The following is a 16,632-nucleotide window of genomic DNA, read 5'->3' on the forward strand; positions in this document are numbered from 1 at the left end:
ATGGGTCTTGCATATTTTCAGCATATTTCATGGAGTAGTGGTCTTGTAACTTGAGCCTTTTGTTTTGTAGTGAATATTCCATATTCCACTTTCTTGAGCTCATGCTTCACTTGCTTCTTTTGGATAAAGTTACTCTTTTTATGTTCCCATCATTCCTTGTTTGGGGAATCTGACCACTTCAGGATTGGTGCACTTCTTGACCGTTTGTGGTGGAGGTCTGACGTGTCATCCACTTCCGTCCATTTTGAAACCTCCCGCTCAGCACCTCTTCAATATTTTATCTCCATGATATTCTTCTTCTCCAAACTTAGAGTATTTGTCTGCACATGTTGACTAACATTCAGCCTCTTGGAGAAGTGCCGGTTTATCGAGACCATATAAGATGTCTCGATCACTTGATGTTTCAATCCCATGTATCGAGAGGTCTATCTCTCGAATATTCTTTACGTCTCGAACTCGATAGGTATATCGAGAGGTCCTTACCTCTCGAACTTGGCTTGTGTCTCGAGACTTAGTTGATGTCTCGTAGACCCTTATTCCTCCAGAGTTGTCTCGTGCCTGCTTCTGATCTATCTGTTTGCTTACAACACGAAAACTTCTAAGTTGTTCAAACAAGTTTACCTTAAGCTTAAATATTTCCCGAGTTGAGCTCAAATTACCCGGTTGTATTTTCGCTCTTAGTTTACTTATCGAACTTACATTGTTTTGCCTATGTATCGAGACTTGGGGATTCTTACTTAACAGTTGGTATCATCAAAACCTATTACATGATGTTCCTAACAAAATTTAGTGACGGAAATGAGAATTCGTCGCTAAATAGCGACCGGTCCTCAAATCCGTCAAACATATCGCAATTGAAAATATAGCAATAGATTAAGATATCCGTCACTAATCGGTAACAACTAAAATCCCCTCGAAAATTCCGTTTCAAATTTGTCTCTAATTTTTGAGCAAAAATTAACCGCTAAAATTAGCTACGTATTTAACGACGGAAAAAATTCGTAGTAAAATCCGTCTCAAATCCATTGCTAGATATCCATTTAACAAAAACAAAAAAATTGTCACTAATTCGTTTCTTATTCGTCACTAAATTAGAAACGGAAAGGATCCGTTGCTATTTTCGTGTTTTTTTAATTTGTAGTGTCGGGTTGAGCCTGGCCTATTTCTTTACCAACTCGTGAATGGCTCGCCCATATGGCCTAGGATAACCCATTTTGACAGCTTTAGCACTATTAATTAACCTGATTATATACATAGCATTCAAAGTTGAGCATCAAATATTACAAATAAGAAATTTTTAAAAATCACTTTCTTATTTTTTAAACAAATATATGTTATGTTTTTTTTCTTTTAATTACTATTCTTTTGATTATTTAGAATAAGATTCAATATTTTAATTATGTATTTTTTGTATTATTGGGTATGATTTAGGTCATTATGTTATTAATTATATATATATATATATATATATATTGACACGCTCAGGTGAGAACGAATGTTTAGGAAAGAACTGAAAATCAATGGCAGCCGTTCATGTGTCCAGATTTAATGGATCAGAATAATTCTTATAAAAAAAAAACGCAATGACATTTTCGTAAATAACTCAAACATTGTGCAAGTAATATGTATTAAAAATACAAGTAACTGGTGCAAGTGTGCGAGTAAAAAGTGTAAGTAAAATCACTTAAAAGTGCAATCATTTTAACTTAATAGTGCAAGTAATTTTACCTTTTTAACATTGGTGCACCTAATGGTCGATAATGTCTTTCACATTGGTGCACTTGATGATAACGTTTGGTGCAACTAATTATAACGTTAAGTACACTTAATATTGATGCTCATTGTACATTATTTGTTGCACTTTTAATACATTTTACTTGCGCTTATGTGTACTATATGGAACTGTTACTTGCACTTTTAACACAATTTACTTGCACTTCAAAGTTTAATTATTTACGAAAATGTCACTGTATTTTATTTTTTTTTATTAAAAAAAAACAGTGCTTTTGATCGGTTAGACTTGGGCATGTGGACGACTGCGATTGGTTATCACTTTTCTCCTAGATAGTTGGTTCTCACTTGATTCGTCTCATATATATATATATATATATATATATATATATATATATATACATATACATACACACACACACACACACACACGGGCCGTAGAGGCACGGTGCCGGATTTCCAAAATTAGAAACACTAACTGTGGTTAACTATGTTTAGTTGTAATTTGACAATTTGTTATTCCCTGCAGGCTGTAGCTTTGCACATGTTCCCATAAAATTTGTTACTCCTCATATATGTAATTACTAGTGTTTTACCCCGTGCGATGTACGAAAAAAATTTGTTATTATGAATTTAAATAAAAAAATTTTAAAAATAAAAATATATTAAAATGTACAATATAATAATATAGTTGAATTTTCATATATTGGGGGGGGGGGGGCGGTTGGGCAACAAAGTTAGGAGATGTGAGCACACTACCAAATGCCCGAATAACACCATATTTACCAGCGGACGTACCAAGACTAGTATCGACATTCGCAAAAGAGAGTTTGAGGTCCTTCAAAACCTGGGACAACTCCATAACACGATTTGTGCTATCTCTTGCAAACACGACCAGTCAACAATAATGATACAAAAATCCCAAACACAGAGCAGTTGTATGCACTTTAAGTTATGTGCACATCAATAAAAAAAAACATAATTGAAACTAAGCGGTGGAAAAAGGGACAAAAATGTAGGGAAATCTATTAAATAGAAGTATGCAACCTCAAAATGACACAACAAATGACTCTACAACCCAGAATACCCTACAAACAATATATAAAAAGCTCAAAACTAACAGATAGCATGAATATATAACACACATGCACACAGCCGAATACAGATATACACATAGTGACGTGACACAAATAAATGCTTACTATGAAAATGAGCGGCTGTGTGCACTATAGTTAACTACTATGTGCACATCAAAAACCCATAATAAAAATAATGTTGAAAAAGAAACACAGGTAGAAAATCTAGTAAAAAGAAGTACACAACCTTGAAATGCCACAACAAATGATTCCACAAACCAAATTACCCCACAAACAGTATACTAAAGAAAAACTACAAAACTAACAAACACCATGATGAGAGAACACACATGCACACAACCGAAAACAGTTATGCACACAGTGATGTGAAAAAAAATATTATATTACTACAAAAGCGAAAGAGAACAACACTATAAGCACCAGACGAACAGCAACATTAACAACCAAATTAAAACATTCAAATCAACAACCACACTCCCACCCTAAAAAACGAAGAAAACAAATACTAACACTACAAACACATGCACACACCAATAAAACAAAAGCGTAATCAAACAAGAGGAAAAAAAAAAGCTAAAAATTTAAGGAATACACACCTTCATTAACGCAGACCATGCTTGAGGAAAGAAGATGAAGAATCGGCGTTTCCAGATCACAAAGGAAACACGCAAGTCCTTGAAGAGAAGAAGAAAATGCAATCCTACCTAAATTAAAACACCTAAAATCAAGCATAATAAAGTAATAGAATTCCAGAAATTAATAAAACACATGCGAAATTACATTAAACACCCCAATAATTACTAATAACCATATAAAGGAAAAAGCAAGGAAAAAATCTCAGCCATCAAACACCCCAAAATGGACGTCCAGAATTAATTCTTATTTCTCACCTAAATATGTTGTCTCATATGATTGTAACTCTCTCTCTCTCTCTCTCTCTCTATATATATATATATATATATATATATATATATATATATATATATATATATATTTATTTATTTATTTATTTATAAATTCTATAACCATTAAATTGTCATATTATTATTTAATGACTTTAAAAAGGATAGAGGTCTATATATATAGCAATATAATGATGAAAAATAGAATTACAAATAACAATGAGATTGCATTTGATTTATTTTTATTTTACTTATTTTATTTAAAAATCAATCTACAATATTTTGAAAATAAACCAATATTATATTAAAAATAAATATAATATAGTGATCTAATATTATTTTATCTTAATTTAATACATTAAAATAAAAATATCAATATAGGTGTTATTTAAAAATTTTTAATTAGAACTTTTTAATGATATATTTTTATATATTAATATTATTTGTATATAAAAAAGCTGAACTTATATTGAAAAAGAATATATTGAGTATTAATTTAGTGTATCTTAAAAGTAGACCATGATTGATGGTATAATAAAAATTTTAGGTAATTATTACTATAAATTAAATTAACATATATAGTATTTTTGTTATTATATATATATATATATATATATATATATATATATATATATATATATATATATATATACAATAACAAAAATACTATATATGTTAAGATGGACGGGAAAACAACATTTCTGTTTTAATATATATATATATATATATATATATATATATAACCTAAAATTTGAAATGCACATTATCCTTGTATCTCCAACTAACCCAAAACACAAAAAATCTACACCATATTTCAAATATTCCTACTCTAATTTTTATTCAATCTCCTCTGACCTATTACACTAAATTTTACACCAAATTAAATGTCATTATTTTGATTTTCAAAATTTAAAAAATTATTATTTTGAATTTAATTAGTTTAATATACAATATAATTCGTGATATAAATAATAATATTTTAGTACGATTTACTTTTGTTAAAATATGATTTAGGTAATTTAATTTTATATATATTCAATAATTCCCTTGTTTTACCATCTTAATAAAATCTTTCAAATGATATAATTTATGTCTAATAATATAAAACTTATGTAGAAGAATTTAACAAAATATATAAATGCATAAAAATAAAATAAAGGAGTCAAACCAATCATCCTCCCACAATCCTAATCATGTGTAATACACAAATCAGAATACAATAACAGCTTGCATTTGGAAGTGTAAATCAATTCATTGACAGATATCAAATTATAATGGAATACAGGAACGCAGAACACATTTTGCAGGATCAAAGTGTGAGCATGGATAGAATCTAGCTTTCAGTGTGCTCCATATTACTGAGGTAGTATATATGTGCAGTTGGAACTACAACTCTGATGAGCAATTTGCAAGAACCAACAGAAAACTAACCAACCTAACCAACTAACTAATTTTAGTCCTCCAATATTATATAAGGGGCTGATATGAGTTCCCAATTAGAAACACTTCAGCACTTCAAAAGGCATTGGGCTCACAAACACAAACCAGCCAAGTAACTCATCGACCCTGTCAATGTGAGTTCATAGTGCCTAACATAATTAAAAGAATTAGTCATATATATTCACTTATGTTGTGTTTTCAATTCTCTTGTTTCAGACAATAAATTTGTTATGTTGTCGTGGAGGATTACATTTACTATTTATTATCCGATATGGTTGGACTTTCGTTTCTCTCTACATTTTCTGTGATCTTTTACCATTTCAGCCATTTTTTGTTCCCTAACACATTATTGTTAGCATTTGAATGTTGGAAAATTGTCTCACATGCATTTAGCATGTGACATTAATACTTATAATAACCATTCATGTAAAGGTGTTAATTTTTTGTGTCTATATTTACCCATCCTTGTATAGGTTTGGAAAAGATTTCTCTCAATTTAAGTAAACTTATGGTGATCTTGCCAGCACGTTGAAGGTAGCCCTTTATATTTTACATGCCTTATTTACTGAACATATGAATATATGATGGCTTTGTATGCCTCTATATGAGTGGTTAGTTTCCCCTTTTCCTGTTGCTCTCAAAATATTTAAGTTCCAATTATGAGTTACAACTTACAATAGTATGCTTTATTCCATGCATGCTGTGTTTTTCAAGTGGCATGACTTGTTTATTTCCTCTGTAGTAAAAGTTATCTTAAAAATATGCTAGTCACACACTCACACCTGATGTCTGGTTTCTAATTCTTTTATTAACAGTCGTTTGAGCAAAGAAAAAAATAAGGATAAAATACAAATAAGTCATTGAACTATTTGAGAAACAACAATTAAGCCACCAAACACAAATAGCTTCGAAATAAGCCACTGAACCCAAAAAAAAAAAAAAAAGAAAGACTAATTAACATTTTTAACAGGTTAACTGCAGGTTTATTTGTAAGCTTTTTTCTGCAGGGGAGCCAAGAATGAAGGAAGAGCATTTCTCCTATCGAAAATCGGCGATATCTGTGCTAAACACTGCAGACAAGGCTTACATTGAGTCCATATCAAGTCGCTACCAATATTCAAAATAGCCTCTACGGTGGAGTCTCGATGGATCTAATCAGTAAATGTACAAGAGAATGTTATTTACTTTGTTCAAAGGTAGCTTTGTAGATATTGCATATTTGGAAACATATATAGGAAGAAGTCCCAATCAACACGCGCAAGTCGCCAATGCTACAATTGAACATCGTAAGGATTGAATTGCAGAATGACTTATTCATCATAAAACTAATAAATGCCTTAACATTGTTAGATGAACTAATTTACGCACCAAAAAACAGCCAAACAGCCTCTCGTATGCGCCCATCTCACACCCTGAAATATAGGAACATTCTTAATTACCCACAATGCTTACTAATTAAAAATACCTTATGTTGAACAACTCAGAAAAGTGAGAAAACATTTCAACTTCCAACACAAACTTTGCTTACATTTCTAAGATGCACCCAAATAGAACCCATGGAGATTCACCATACTAAAATTCTAAAAGGGTGAACCCATGGAGATTCACCATACTAAAATTCTAAAAGGGTAAAACCATGGGTATCCAGCCAGTCATCGCTCATAGATGCATAGTAATTGCCCGTGAAGATAATTTGTGCGTTTGGAGATGCACGAGGGAAGCATTCCAACTTCCTTTGGACTTTTCTCTCCTCGGAAGCATTCATATGCCAATCCTTCACAATAACAACTCTTTCTAGCACAGGGGATTTTGCTAGCAGCATTTTCATAAAAAGCATTTCGAGTGCGAATTCACTGAATGATTCAATCTTGATTGTGTTAAGCATCTTCAGCTCCTGAATAACAAAGCCACTGTCTGGATCCTCTAAAAGCCTTGAAGCAGCTTCTTGGTCATCCTTCCCACGGAACTATAAATCAGGAAGAAATGAAAAACAAGCGCAACTGTCAAACATTTGAAAAAAGCAAAACAAGAAGAATCATACATGATTAACAAATATATACTTTACCTCATCCGCAATAATCCGCAGTTCACATAGGTTGGGACATTTTTTAAGCAATTGCATAGCAACGGAGAGTTGCTTCTGACAACCAAAATTTAATTCATATAGCTTCATTACTTGCAGATCTATTGCAGTTGGAAACACAGATACATCCATACGCTTGAAAAATTAGAAACAAAGAAACAAAATTAGCCACCACAACAACTTTAACAAGCTAGAAGGTAAAGAATTATATCTATCCACGCATTTGCATCAAGTAAAATGAGTTAGGTTCTCACCATCAATGAAGAGCCACACAACCAAAGAGTCTTAATGGCTTTCAAATGTGGCGCCAACCATCTTGACTCACCCACATCACACATACAATCAATAACAGACAACATTTCAAGCTTTGGAGAACAGATCTCAAACTTATGGATCCCTTGGCAAAATCCGAAAGCAAGCTTCTCAAGTTTAGGAATACTAATACTAGAGGCAATTCCACTAACACTACACTTAAATTCAACACTGCAGAAAGCTAATGAAGTGACGTTGGAAAATATACCACAAGCATTTACAGACAAATCAATAAATGGACCACGCACTATCAGTTGCTTAATTGTCCTACAAGAGAGTAAACAAAATGGCAGCTTATATTCTTCCGCATCAGTATGTAAACATATCTTAAGTTCCTCCACACCATTTCTTGATAGAAAAAGACACCACCTATCAAAATCAGACTGCTACGGCGTAGGATCATCATATGAAATCCGAAGAGTAAATTTCTTAACCGGCCCATCACGGAAAAAGAGGATATTATTGATTACGTTCACGAGGGTTCTACCTTCACCATCATAGCACTGTTTGACACTTTCCACGAAGTCTGAATCGAACACAAGCTGCCCATGCTGCAACCAAACATCATTCTAGTGCTTTGAGAGCATAGCAGTTCTGGCGGCCACTGGGGTGCGCAAACACCCCAAAATTCTGTCCTTTACCTCTAACGGCAGCTCACTTATTAAATCCCTACTTGCATCTGGTACGCTTTTGAGTAGCCGAGCCATTAAATTGAAAGAACAATGAGGCTTCGGTCGAAATCAAAAGCTAAAATCCTTCTATTCTTCAACTGTAAATTTAGTATTTCGTAAATAAAATGAAATTAGAAAGCTAAGAGTTGGGGAGAAAACAGAGATTGGGGGGAAAAGTGACAGAAACCCTCACCTCTTGAAGATTAGCCGTGGAGCAGAGTAGCAAACGCCAGACAGAGAAGATTAAGGCTGTCCGCCGGTGGAGAGACAGAGAGACAGCTGAGTTGCAGGGCTAAAGGGCGAAGCCTGAGTGTTGAACTAGAGTCTGGGGATTTCATTTTCGTTGTAGAGGATGGTGATTTTGCCAATTATAGTCCTAAACTTTAAAATTGAGTGGTTTTTGAGTTTCAAAATATTGCCAACTATGGTACTTTGAGTTTCAAAATGTTAAGAAGGCGCGGGAGAAGGCGTCAGTGGAAATCGAAACCTAAAATCGTTATACTCTTCAACTGCAAGATTCCATATTTCGTAAATAAAAAGGAAATTAGGAACCTAAGCATTGTTTTCAAGGAAAAAAAAAGATGGAAAGAAAACAGAGATTGGGGAAAGTGACAGAAACCCTCACCTTTGATGTTTGGTCTGGGCCTTTGCGGGTTAGGAAAGCCGAAGGGAAACGAATCAGAATAGCATACACCAGATGGAGAAGACAAAGGCCGGCCGCCGGTGGAGCTGAGTGGAGACTGGAGAATCGCGGTGGAGAGACAGAGAGACGGCTGAGTGTTGAACTAGAGTATAGGGATTTGCCACCAATAGTCTACCATTTGTGCTCCATTGAATTTCAAAATGTTACGGAGTACTAAGAGCACTCAGTTTAGTTATTTCGCGGTAATTGAGGAGTTTTTGTAAGTGTGATTAGGAAAGAGAATATGGGAGAAAAGAAAAAAAGAGAAAAAGAAAATAGAAAAGAAAAATAAATTCTGACAATTTAAATAAAAAAACAAAAAACAAAAACGAAAAGGTGGTATAAAGTCAGACTGGCGGCCACTCTGACTCGCCCATGCGGGCGCGTGTGGACATGGGTGCGAAGTGCGCCCAACCGCGCACTTCGCGGCTGTTGTTTTTTTTTTTTTTTTTTCTGCCATTCCTGACATTAACTCTACATTTGCACGAGAATTATTTCTTCAAATATTATCCTTCACACCAGTTTAAGATTGCTTCTTCAAGATCATAGCCTGACATGAACCTCACAATATTTGTTGATGTAGTTGCTCTAACTATGAAGGCCAAAAATTTCCCTTTCATCTTCTATTTTAGATTTTCAAAATAAGTATTTATTTATTGTAATTTATCCATGCATATCATAAAATTGTATTATCTATAAATTTATTTGATACTGTAACTATTGTCTACGAGACGAGGAGACAGGGCCGGATTTTAGGGCGTGCAAGATGGGCAACAGCACAGGATCCCAAAATTTAGAGGCCCCTAGTCCAGCCCTAGGTCCAATAGTTAGTATATGTATTTGCGTCAAAGAATGCTAGACAGCTCTTTTTAAATAAAATATTTGTAGTTAGTATTATCTTTAGAATTTTGTTCATAATAAATAAAGTTTGAATTCAGCTTTTTTGCATTTTTTTCTTTGCAATTTTTCTTCAATTCGCAGTTTATTTATACTTTGATAGGGTCTCACTTACTTACCAGCACAGGGCCACGCAAATAAAAAAATCGGCTCTGTGAAGAGATATTTGGTCCAATCCTAAACGACTCAAGTACATGTGGTCATTTGCTAGGTTTTATCTAATCAACAAAATTGTCATGTAGCACGTATGACATTGATAACTTGTAACGTTCTATCACGCAAAAAGAAGATGAAATACACATTTGTTTTTATTACATGCTTCCTGTCACGCCCCACTTCTAGGACATGACCCGGCCGTATCGTTACGTGAAAACCTGTAACAATACGAAGCCTAACCATACATACCTCTCGAAACCTTCATAACAACACTTGAATACATAATAATTCTACAACAAAGAACTAGTTCTTCCCAAAACACTCATCAATTCACCACTATTAAATATTTACAATCAATAGTAGTATGTCCAAAATGCATCACAAGCACCAAAATCAAGCACAAGGGATTACCAGAAATACAAAGGGTCGAAGGGAATATCCGAATAACCAAAAGCTCGTGATATGCTCCAATACTAGGACTAAGTTTTCTGATCTCCTAGTTTCAAAAGTCACCTTCAAGATCCCACCACTTGCGCCTCGTACTATTCACATATCCTTAACTACTCTAAAACATGAGGAAAAATACAAATAATGAGCTAATGCCCAGTAAGTGATACCCTTCTCAACCCGGATCAAGTAACCTTAAAGCTTTAGAGTAATTTAATAGGTGCAAATCACGATCTTCAAACTGTATCGAAGCCATATAATTCCATCATACCATACACAGGTTCTCCAAAGTAGAAACTTTAGCTTTAGCTACATGGGCATCAACATTATTTCATAACACAATACTTCAAAGCTCAAATCATTCTTTAACCCATGACTTATTGGCAAACTACACCCACCATTATACCTTGTGGCATAGGCCATTATCGGTATAATGATCTAATAAGACTCGACGATTCGGAATGAGTCAGGCTCGACGATTCGGAATGAGCCGGATGGAACGTTCCAACAAATAATTCAAAAGTAAAGACTCGACGATTCGGAATGAGTCAAGCTCGACGATTCGGAATGAGCATTTAGGAACGTTCCAAGCCGAAAAAAATAAATACAAATTGTAGGTTGCCTCATGAGTTTGGTCAAACATTCCAAATAATTCTTATAATCAAATAGCCCATTGTAGCAAAAATCGTTTCCTTAACATACACCACATAACAAAGTACATATCCAAAAGTAATATGAAATCCGTATAGCTCATAACTTGGCAAAACAAATCTGACTTCATAAACTAATAATTGCCAAATAACTTACTTGATCCTCTCTTATAGCAAAACCCCTTAGTACAAATCACACTTACAATTAAAGTCCAAAAGGTCATGTTCACCTATTCACAAAATCCATACTTAGGCATGCCCAAAGATATCTATAATCAAGTTTAATAGTCCAAAAACATATCATAGCACTTCTTCAAACATATACTTAAAAATTAATAATAATAACTCATAAATCGCATAATAGTGAACTCACACTTTAACAATCATAAATAGCTTGAGTCATACTATATCAAAAGCCCAACATATTGTTAACTCAAACTAATCCTAAAATGGGTATTCCAATTGGTAGATATTCCAAATAAGTTATGGGTTTTGCAAAATAAGGAGAGAAGAGTTAACCACTTACCTAAAACATCCAAATCTTAGCTATTTAGCTCACCCAAATACTCCTTGTCAAAACCCTAATATTTTCAAAGCATCACTCTTAGGGCTCCAATGATAAACCCAACTAAAAAAGAGTGAAATATGAAGGTCAAACTTACCTTGAATACTCCAAAAATTACTTGACCTAAGCTTGAAGAATATGGAGATCAAAGCTTCAAGATTTTTCCTTCCCTTATCTCTCTAGCAACTCTCCTTATCTTCTTTCAAAATGAGTTATATTCTTGCAAATGGGATATTTATCAAGACAAGTGATTCCTTAACCTTTAAGTGTAAGGAAGGGTAATTTGGTAATTTTATCCAAGGTCAAATTAAGAAGCTTTGACTTGTTGACTTCACTTAATAAACATAAGTATAATTGTTTTTCTAAAAATATGGGTATTACACTTCCATCAAAGATTACATCTTTATTATGTGTTGATCTATTTGTAACGTAATGAATTTTTCTGTTAATGGTTATTATGTGTTGATCTGTTGATGATTATTAGGTTATTATGTGTTGATCTATTGATGATTATTATTATGTGTTGACCTATTTGTAACGTAATGAAATTTTCTGTTGATGATGTTATGATTGAGAACCTCTCATTTATATGAAAATGCTTTAATGACTAGAAATTGGCCTATTTATGGCATGAATTTTTCTGACTATCAAATGCCTTAACATTGTTAGATGAACTAATTTACGCACAAAAAAAAAAGGAGCAGCATAATTGAGGTAATTTATATTAACAAAAGCAAATAGTATTTCTTAATTGCCCACAATGCTAGCTGATTACAATTCCCTCATGCTGAACAACTTAGAAAACACTTCAATTTACAACACAACCTTTGCTTACATTTCTAAGCTACAACCAAATAGAACCCATGGAGATTCACTATACTAAATTTCATAAAGGCTAAAACCATGGGTATCGGACCAATCATCACGCATAGACGTATGGTAATTGCCCGCGTAGAAAATTTGTGCGTTTGGAGATGCACGAGGGAAGCATTCCAACTTCCTTTGGATTTTCACCTCCGAGGCATTCATACCCCAAGACTTCACAATAACAACTCTTTCTAGCGCAGGGGATTTTGAGAGCAGCATTTTCATAAAAAGCATTTCAAGTGAGAATTCCCTGAATGATTCAATCTTGATTGTGTTAAGCATCTTCAACTCTTGAATAACAAAGCCACTGTTTGGTTCCTCCAAAAGCCTTGAAGCATCTTCTTTGTCATCCTTCCAACAGGACTATAACTCAAGAAGAAATGAAAAACAAGCACAACTATGAGACATTTGAATAAGCAAAACAAGAAGAATCTTACATGATTGCCAAATATATACTCTACCTTATACGCAATGATATGCAGTTCACATAGGTTGAGACATTTTTGAAGCAATTGCAAAGCAACGGCGAGTTGCTTCCGACAACCAAAATCTAAATCATATAGCTTCATTACTTGTAGATTTATTGCAGTTGGAAACACAGATACATCCATATGCTTAAAAAATAGGAACGAAGAAACAAAATTAGCCACCACAAGAACTTTAACAAGCTAGAAGGTAAAGAATTATATATATCCATGCATTGCATCAAGTAAAATGAGTTAGATTCTTACCCACAACGAAGAGCCACACAACCAAAGAGTCTTAATGACTTTCAAATGTGGCGCCAACCATCTCGACTTAACCTCCAATATATAATCAATAACACACAACATTTCAAGCTTTGGAGGACTGATCTCAAACTTATTGATCCCACGACAAAATCCGAAAGCCAGCTTCTCAAGTTTAGGAATACTAATACTAGAGGCAATTCCATTAACACTGCGCTTAAATTCAACTTTGCAGAAAACTAATGAAGTGACGTTGGAAAATATACCACAAGCATTTACAGGCAAATCAATAAAGGGACCACGAACTATCAGTTGCTTAATTGTCCTGCAATAGAGTAAACAAAATGGTAGCTTATATTCCTCCTCATCAGTATCTAAACATATGTTAAGTTCCTCCACTCCATTTCTTGACAGAAAAAGACACCACCTATCAAAATAAGACTGTTGCGCCCTAGGATCATCAGATGAAATCCGTAGAGTAAATTTCTTAACCGGCTCGGCACGGAAAAAGAGGATATTATTGATTATGTTCACGAGGGTTATACCTTCATCATCATAGCACCGTTCGACACATTGCAAGAATTCCCAATCGAATGTAAGCCGCCCATGTTGCAACCAAACATCATTCCAGTGCTTTGAGAGCATAACAGTTCTGGCGGCCTCTGGGGTGCGCAAACACCCCAAAATTCTGTCCTTTACCTCTAAAGGCAGCTCACTTATTAAATCCCTACTTGCATCCGGTACGGCTTTGAGTCGCCCAGCCATTAAATTGAAAGAACAATGAGGCGTCGGTCGAAATCGAAACCTAAAATCCTTCTATTATTCAACTGCAAGATTCCATATTTCGTAAATAAAAAGGAAATTAGGAAGCAAAGAGTTGTTTAAAAAAAAAGGAAGCTAAGAGTGGGAAAGAAAACAGAGATTGGGGAAAGTGACAGAAACCCTCACCTCTGATGTTTGGTCTGGGCCTTTGCGGGTTAGGAAAGCTGAAGGGAAACGGATCAGAATAGCATACGCCAGACGGAGAAGACTCTAAGAGAAGACTAAGGCCGGCCGCCGGTGGAGCTGAGGGGAGACTGGAGAATCGCGGTGGAGCTGAGTGGTTGAAGGGCGAAGGATTATATATATATATTTAAGAGCAAATACCAATTTCGCAGGGTCAGTAGTACTCAAAAAAAAATATTGCCAACTATGGTTATTTGAGTTTCAAAATGTTGAGAAGGCGCTGGAGAATGCGACAAAAGGCGACTCCTTTGTCGCATTCTTCTTTTTCGTTATCAGTGACTGTCGAACGGTCGCCGATCACTTTTTTGTCTGAAATATTTGCCGGAGAATAGGCGGATCCCTAATGACCTGTGACAGCAAGTTGTTTATTAATTGTTGATGAGTGTAATTGCACATTTAAAAAGTTAAAGGGCTAATTGACATTTTAGCTAAAGTTTGAAGGTCTATTTGATTTTTTTTCCTATTATTTTTTAGTTTTTTCTAGTTGTACATTAAATTCAAACATTCGTTTTCAGAGAGAAAAAGAAAATATTTAATGGCTAAAATTAATATTAAATTTAAAGGAGTCAATGTGCCTCCACTAAAGCTAAAATCCACAACCTCTTATACTTTTTTTTTTTTTTTGAAAATAAACTTATCATTCACCATAATAGAATCAAACAACACCAGAAAGAAACTGAGGGCTAGAATCCAGAAATACAACAGGACCTCCCTCAATATTACAAGAAGCATGATATGCCACAGTATGAGCGGCAATATTACTACTACGTTTAGCGAAAACAAAACAAACATACGGTAAAGATTTCAACAAAAGTCTAATGTCATGAATAATAGTCCCAAACAGAGAGAAATCTAGACCACCTTGTACCGCTCTAGTAACAACCTGGGCATCAGTTTCGAGGATCACCCGCTCCCAACCCATCAACTTTATCCAACTCAAAGCTTCCCTCGCCCCCATAGCTTCCGCTTCCCGAACCGAATATAGGCCCATCATGCTATTCATGCACACTCCAACCACAATACCCGTCTTATCACGACAAACCCAGCCAAAACCCATTCTCCGGTGATGCACAGCCATCGACACATCAATGTTTAGTTTCAAGTATCCTGGTGGCGGTGGCAGCCAACTTGTCGAGTCCAAAACAGCAGTATTAGAAATGAGTGCACATTCATGCGTAGCTACTGTCACTTTCTTCCAATTTTCATAAAATGCTAATGCATGTTGAACTACTGTTATAGGAGGCATACTAGTATTCTTCCAACACAGTGAGTTGCGGTTTTCCCATAATGCCCAGCACACCATGACCACCTTTTCTAGCATATTCTTTGAAAGCACATTCCACATCTCTGCAAGCCAAGACTGGGCAGAATCCACATAAGATAAGTTCCATGCAGCATCTAATTCACGCCAACAATCACGAGCAAAAGAGCAATATAATTCGCGAACAGGTGAACAACGGACTCATTTGCCAAGCCGCATAACATACACACCTGATCACAATTAACCCGCTTCATATATAATAAATCCTTTGTTGGGAGACGCATTGAACAAAGAGTCCAGAAAAAACATTTATTAGCTTTTGGAGGTATATTCAAAGACCACACCCCGTCCACCCTAACTCCCTCTCCGTTCGCTCAATCCCCTTTGCAAGCCTATACGCACTCTTAACCGTGTAAAAACCCTTCTCCTCCCTGCCCCAATACATAGAATCCCCTACATTTGAAAGAGGAATAGGAACATTCATAATGAAGTCAACATCCCTTGGGCAAAACATATCTCTCAAAAGCTCATAGTCCCACTGTTTTTGACTTGGGCAAAACAAATTCTGGACACAAGGCTCATTTAAATAGATAGGCTCTGGGGTAGCAACAAAAGGGTTCTCAGCATCCGGTAACCACGGATCCCCCCACACCCTTACTTTACTTCCATCCCCTATTCTCCACCGCACACCCGCCCTTACCAGATTTGGAGATTCCCGAATACTTGACCACACAAAAGAAGGGTTAGACCCCACCCCTGCATTCAAGAAAGAAGAATTCGGGAAATATCGGGCTTTAAAGACCCTCGAGACAAGAGCATTAGGATACATAAGAAACCTCCACCCCTGCTTACCAAGTAAAGCTAAATTCATTTCTCTCACCGTGCGAAACCCCATCCCTCCTTGCATTTTAGGCTTGCACAGATCACCCCACGTACTCCACCTAATTCCTCTCCCCCCACGCCCTTCACACCCCCACCAATAGGAATTCATGATCCTTTCAATCTCCTCACACAAGCCCTTCGGTAATAAGAACATCTACATAGCATAATTAGGAATACTCTGCAGCACTGTTTTTAACAGAACCTCCCTACCAGCCCGAAAGGATGTTGTGGTTGGTACCAAATTGTTTCCTTGTTA

The 16,632-nt window shown here is 35.3% G+C and overlaps 2 protein-coding genes and 1 long non-coding RNA gene across 4 annotated transcripts; all 3 read right to left on the reverse strand.

The window, feature by feature from the left end:
- Positions 1-6,439: 6,439 nt before the first annotated feature.
- Positions 6,440-9,090, reverse strand: LOC116024856. 2 transcript variants are annotated; one of them, XR_004099534.1, is made up of 6 exons: positions 8,862-9,090; positions 8,430-8,745; positions 7,508-8,334; positions 7,236-7,388; positions 6,699-7,136; positions 6,440-6,582 (listed from the first exon to the last, which is right to left on the reverse strand). XR_004099534.1 is itself a non-coding variant. In XM_031265867.1 (5 exons), the coding sequence occupies exons 3-5, from the start codon at positions 7,610-7,612 to the stop codon at positions 6,783-6,785; spliced, it is 612 nt and encodes a 203-aa protein (XP_031121727.1). In that variant the 5' UTR covers positions 7,613-8,334; positions 8,430-8,745; positions 8,862-9,090; the 3' UTR covers positions 6,440-6,782. The 2 variants fall into 2 exon arrangements, 1 of the variants encoding a protein (XP_031121727.1); XM_031265867.1 differs by having other exon boundaries at positions 6,440-7,136.
- A 2,055-nt stretch (positions 9,091-11,145) lies between these two features.
- On the reverse strand, positions 11,146-11,814 carry LOC116024493. The gene is made up of 3 exons (XR_004099490.1): positions 11,731-11,814; positions 11,595-11,649; positions 11,146-11,298 (listed from the first exon to the last, which is right to left on the reverse strand). It is a non-coding gene; the product is annotated as an uncharacterized LOC116024493 (long non-coding RNA).
- Positions 11,815-12,339: 525 nt separating this feature from the next.
- On the reverse strand, positions 12,340-14,319 carry LOC116025811 (F-box/FBD/LRR-repeat protein At1g13570-like). Its single transcript, XM_031267166.1, has 4 exons — positions 14,177-14,319; positions 13,232-14,055; positions 12,962-13,114; positions 12,340-12,863 (listed from the first exon to the last, which is right to left on the reverse strand). Exons 2-4 carry the CDS (start codon positions 13,991-13,993, stop codon positions 12,513-12,515), a joined length of 1,266 nt encoding a protein of 421 aa, XP_031123026.1. The 5' UTR covers positions 13,994-14,055; positions 14,177-14,319; the 3' UTR covers positions 12,340-12,512.
- Between the last annotated feature and the right edge of the window lie 2,313 nt (positions 14,320-16,632).

Source organism: Ipomoea triloba, chromosome 7 (genome assembly GCF_003576645.1).
Source record: "Ipomoea triloba cultivar NCNSP0323 chromosome 7, ASM357664v1".
In the NCBI taxonomy this organism is placed as follows: domain Eukaryota; kingdom Viridiplantae; phylum Streptophyta; class Magnoliopsida; order Solanales; family Convolvulaceae; genus Ipomoea; species Ipomoea triloba.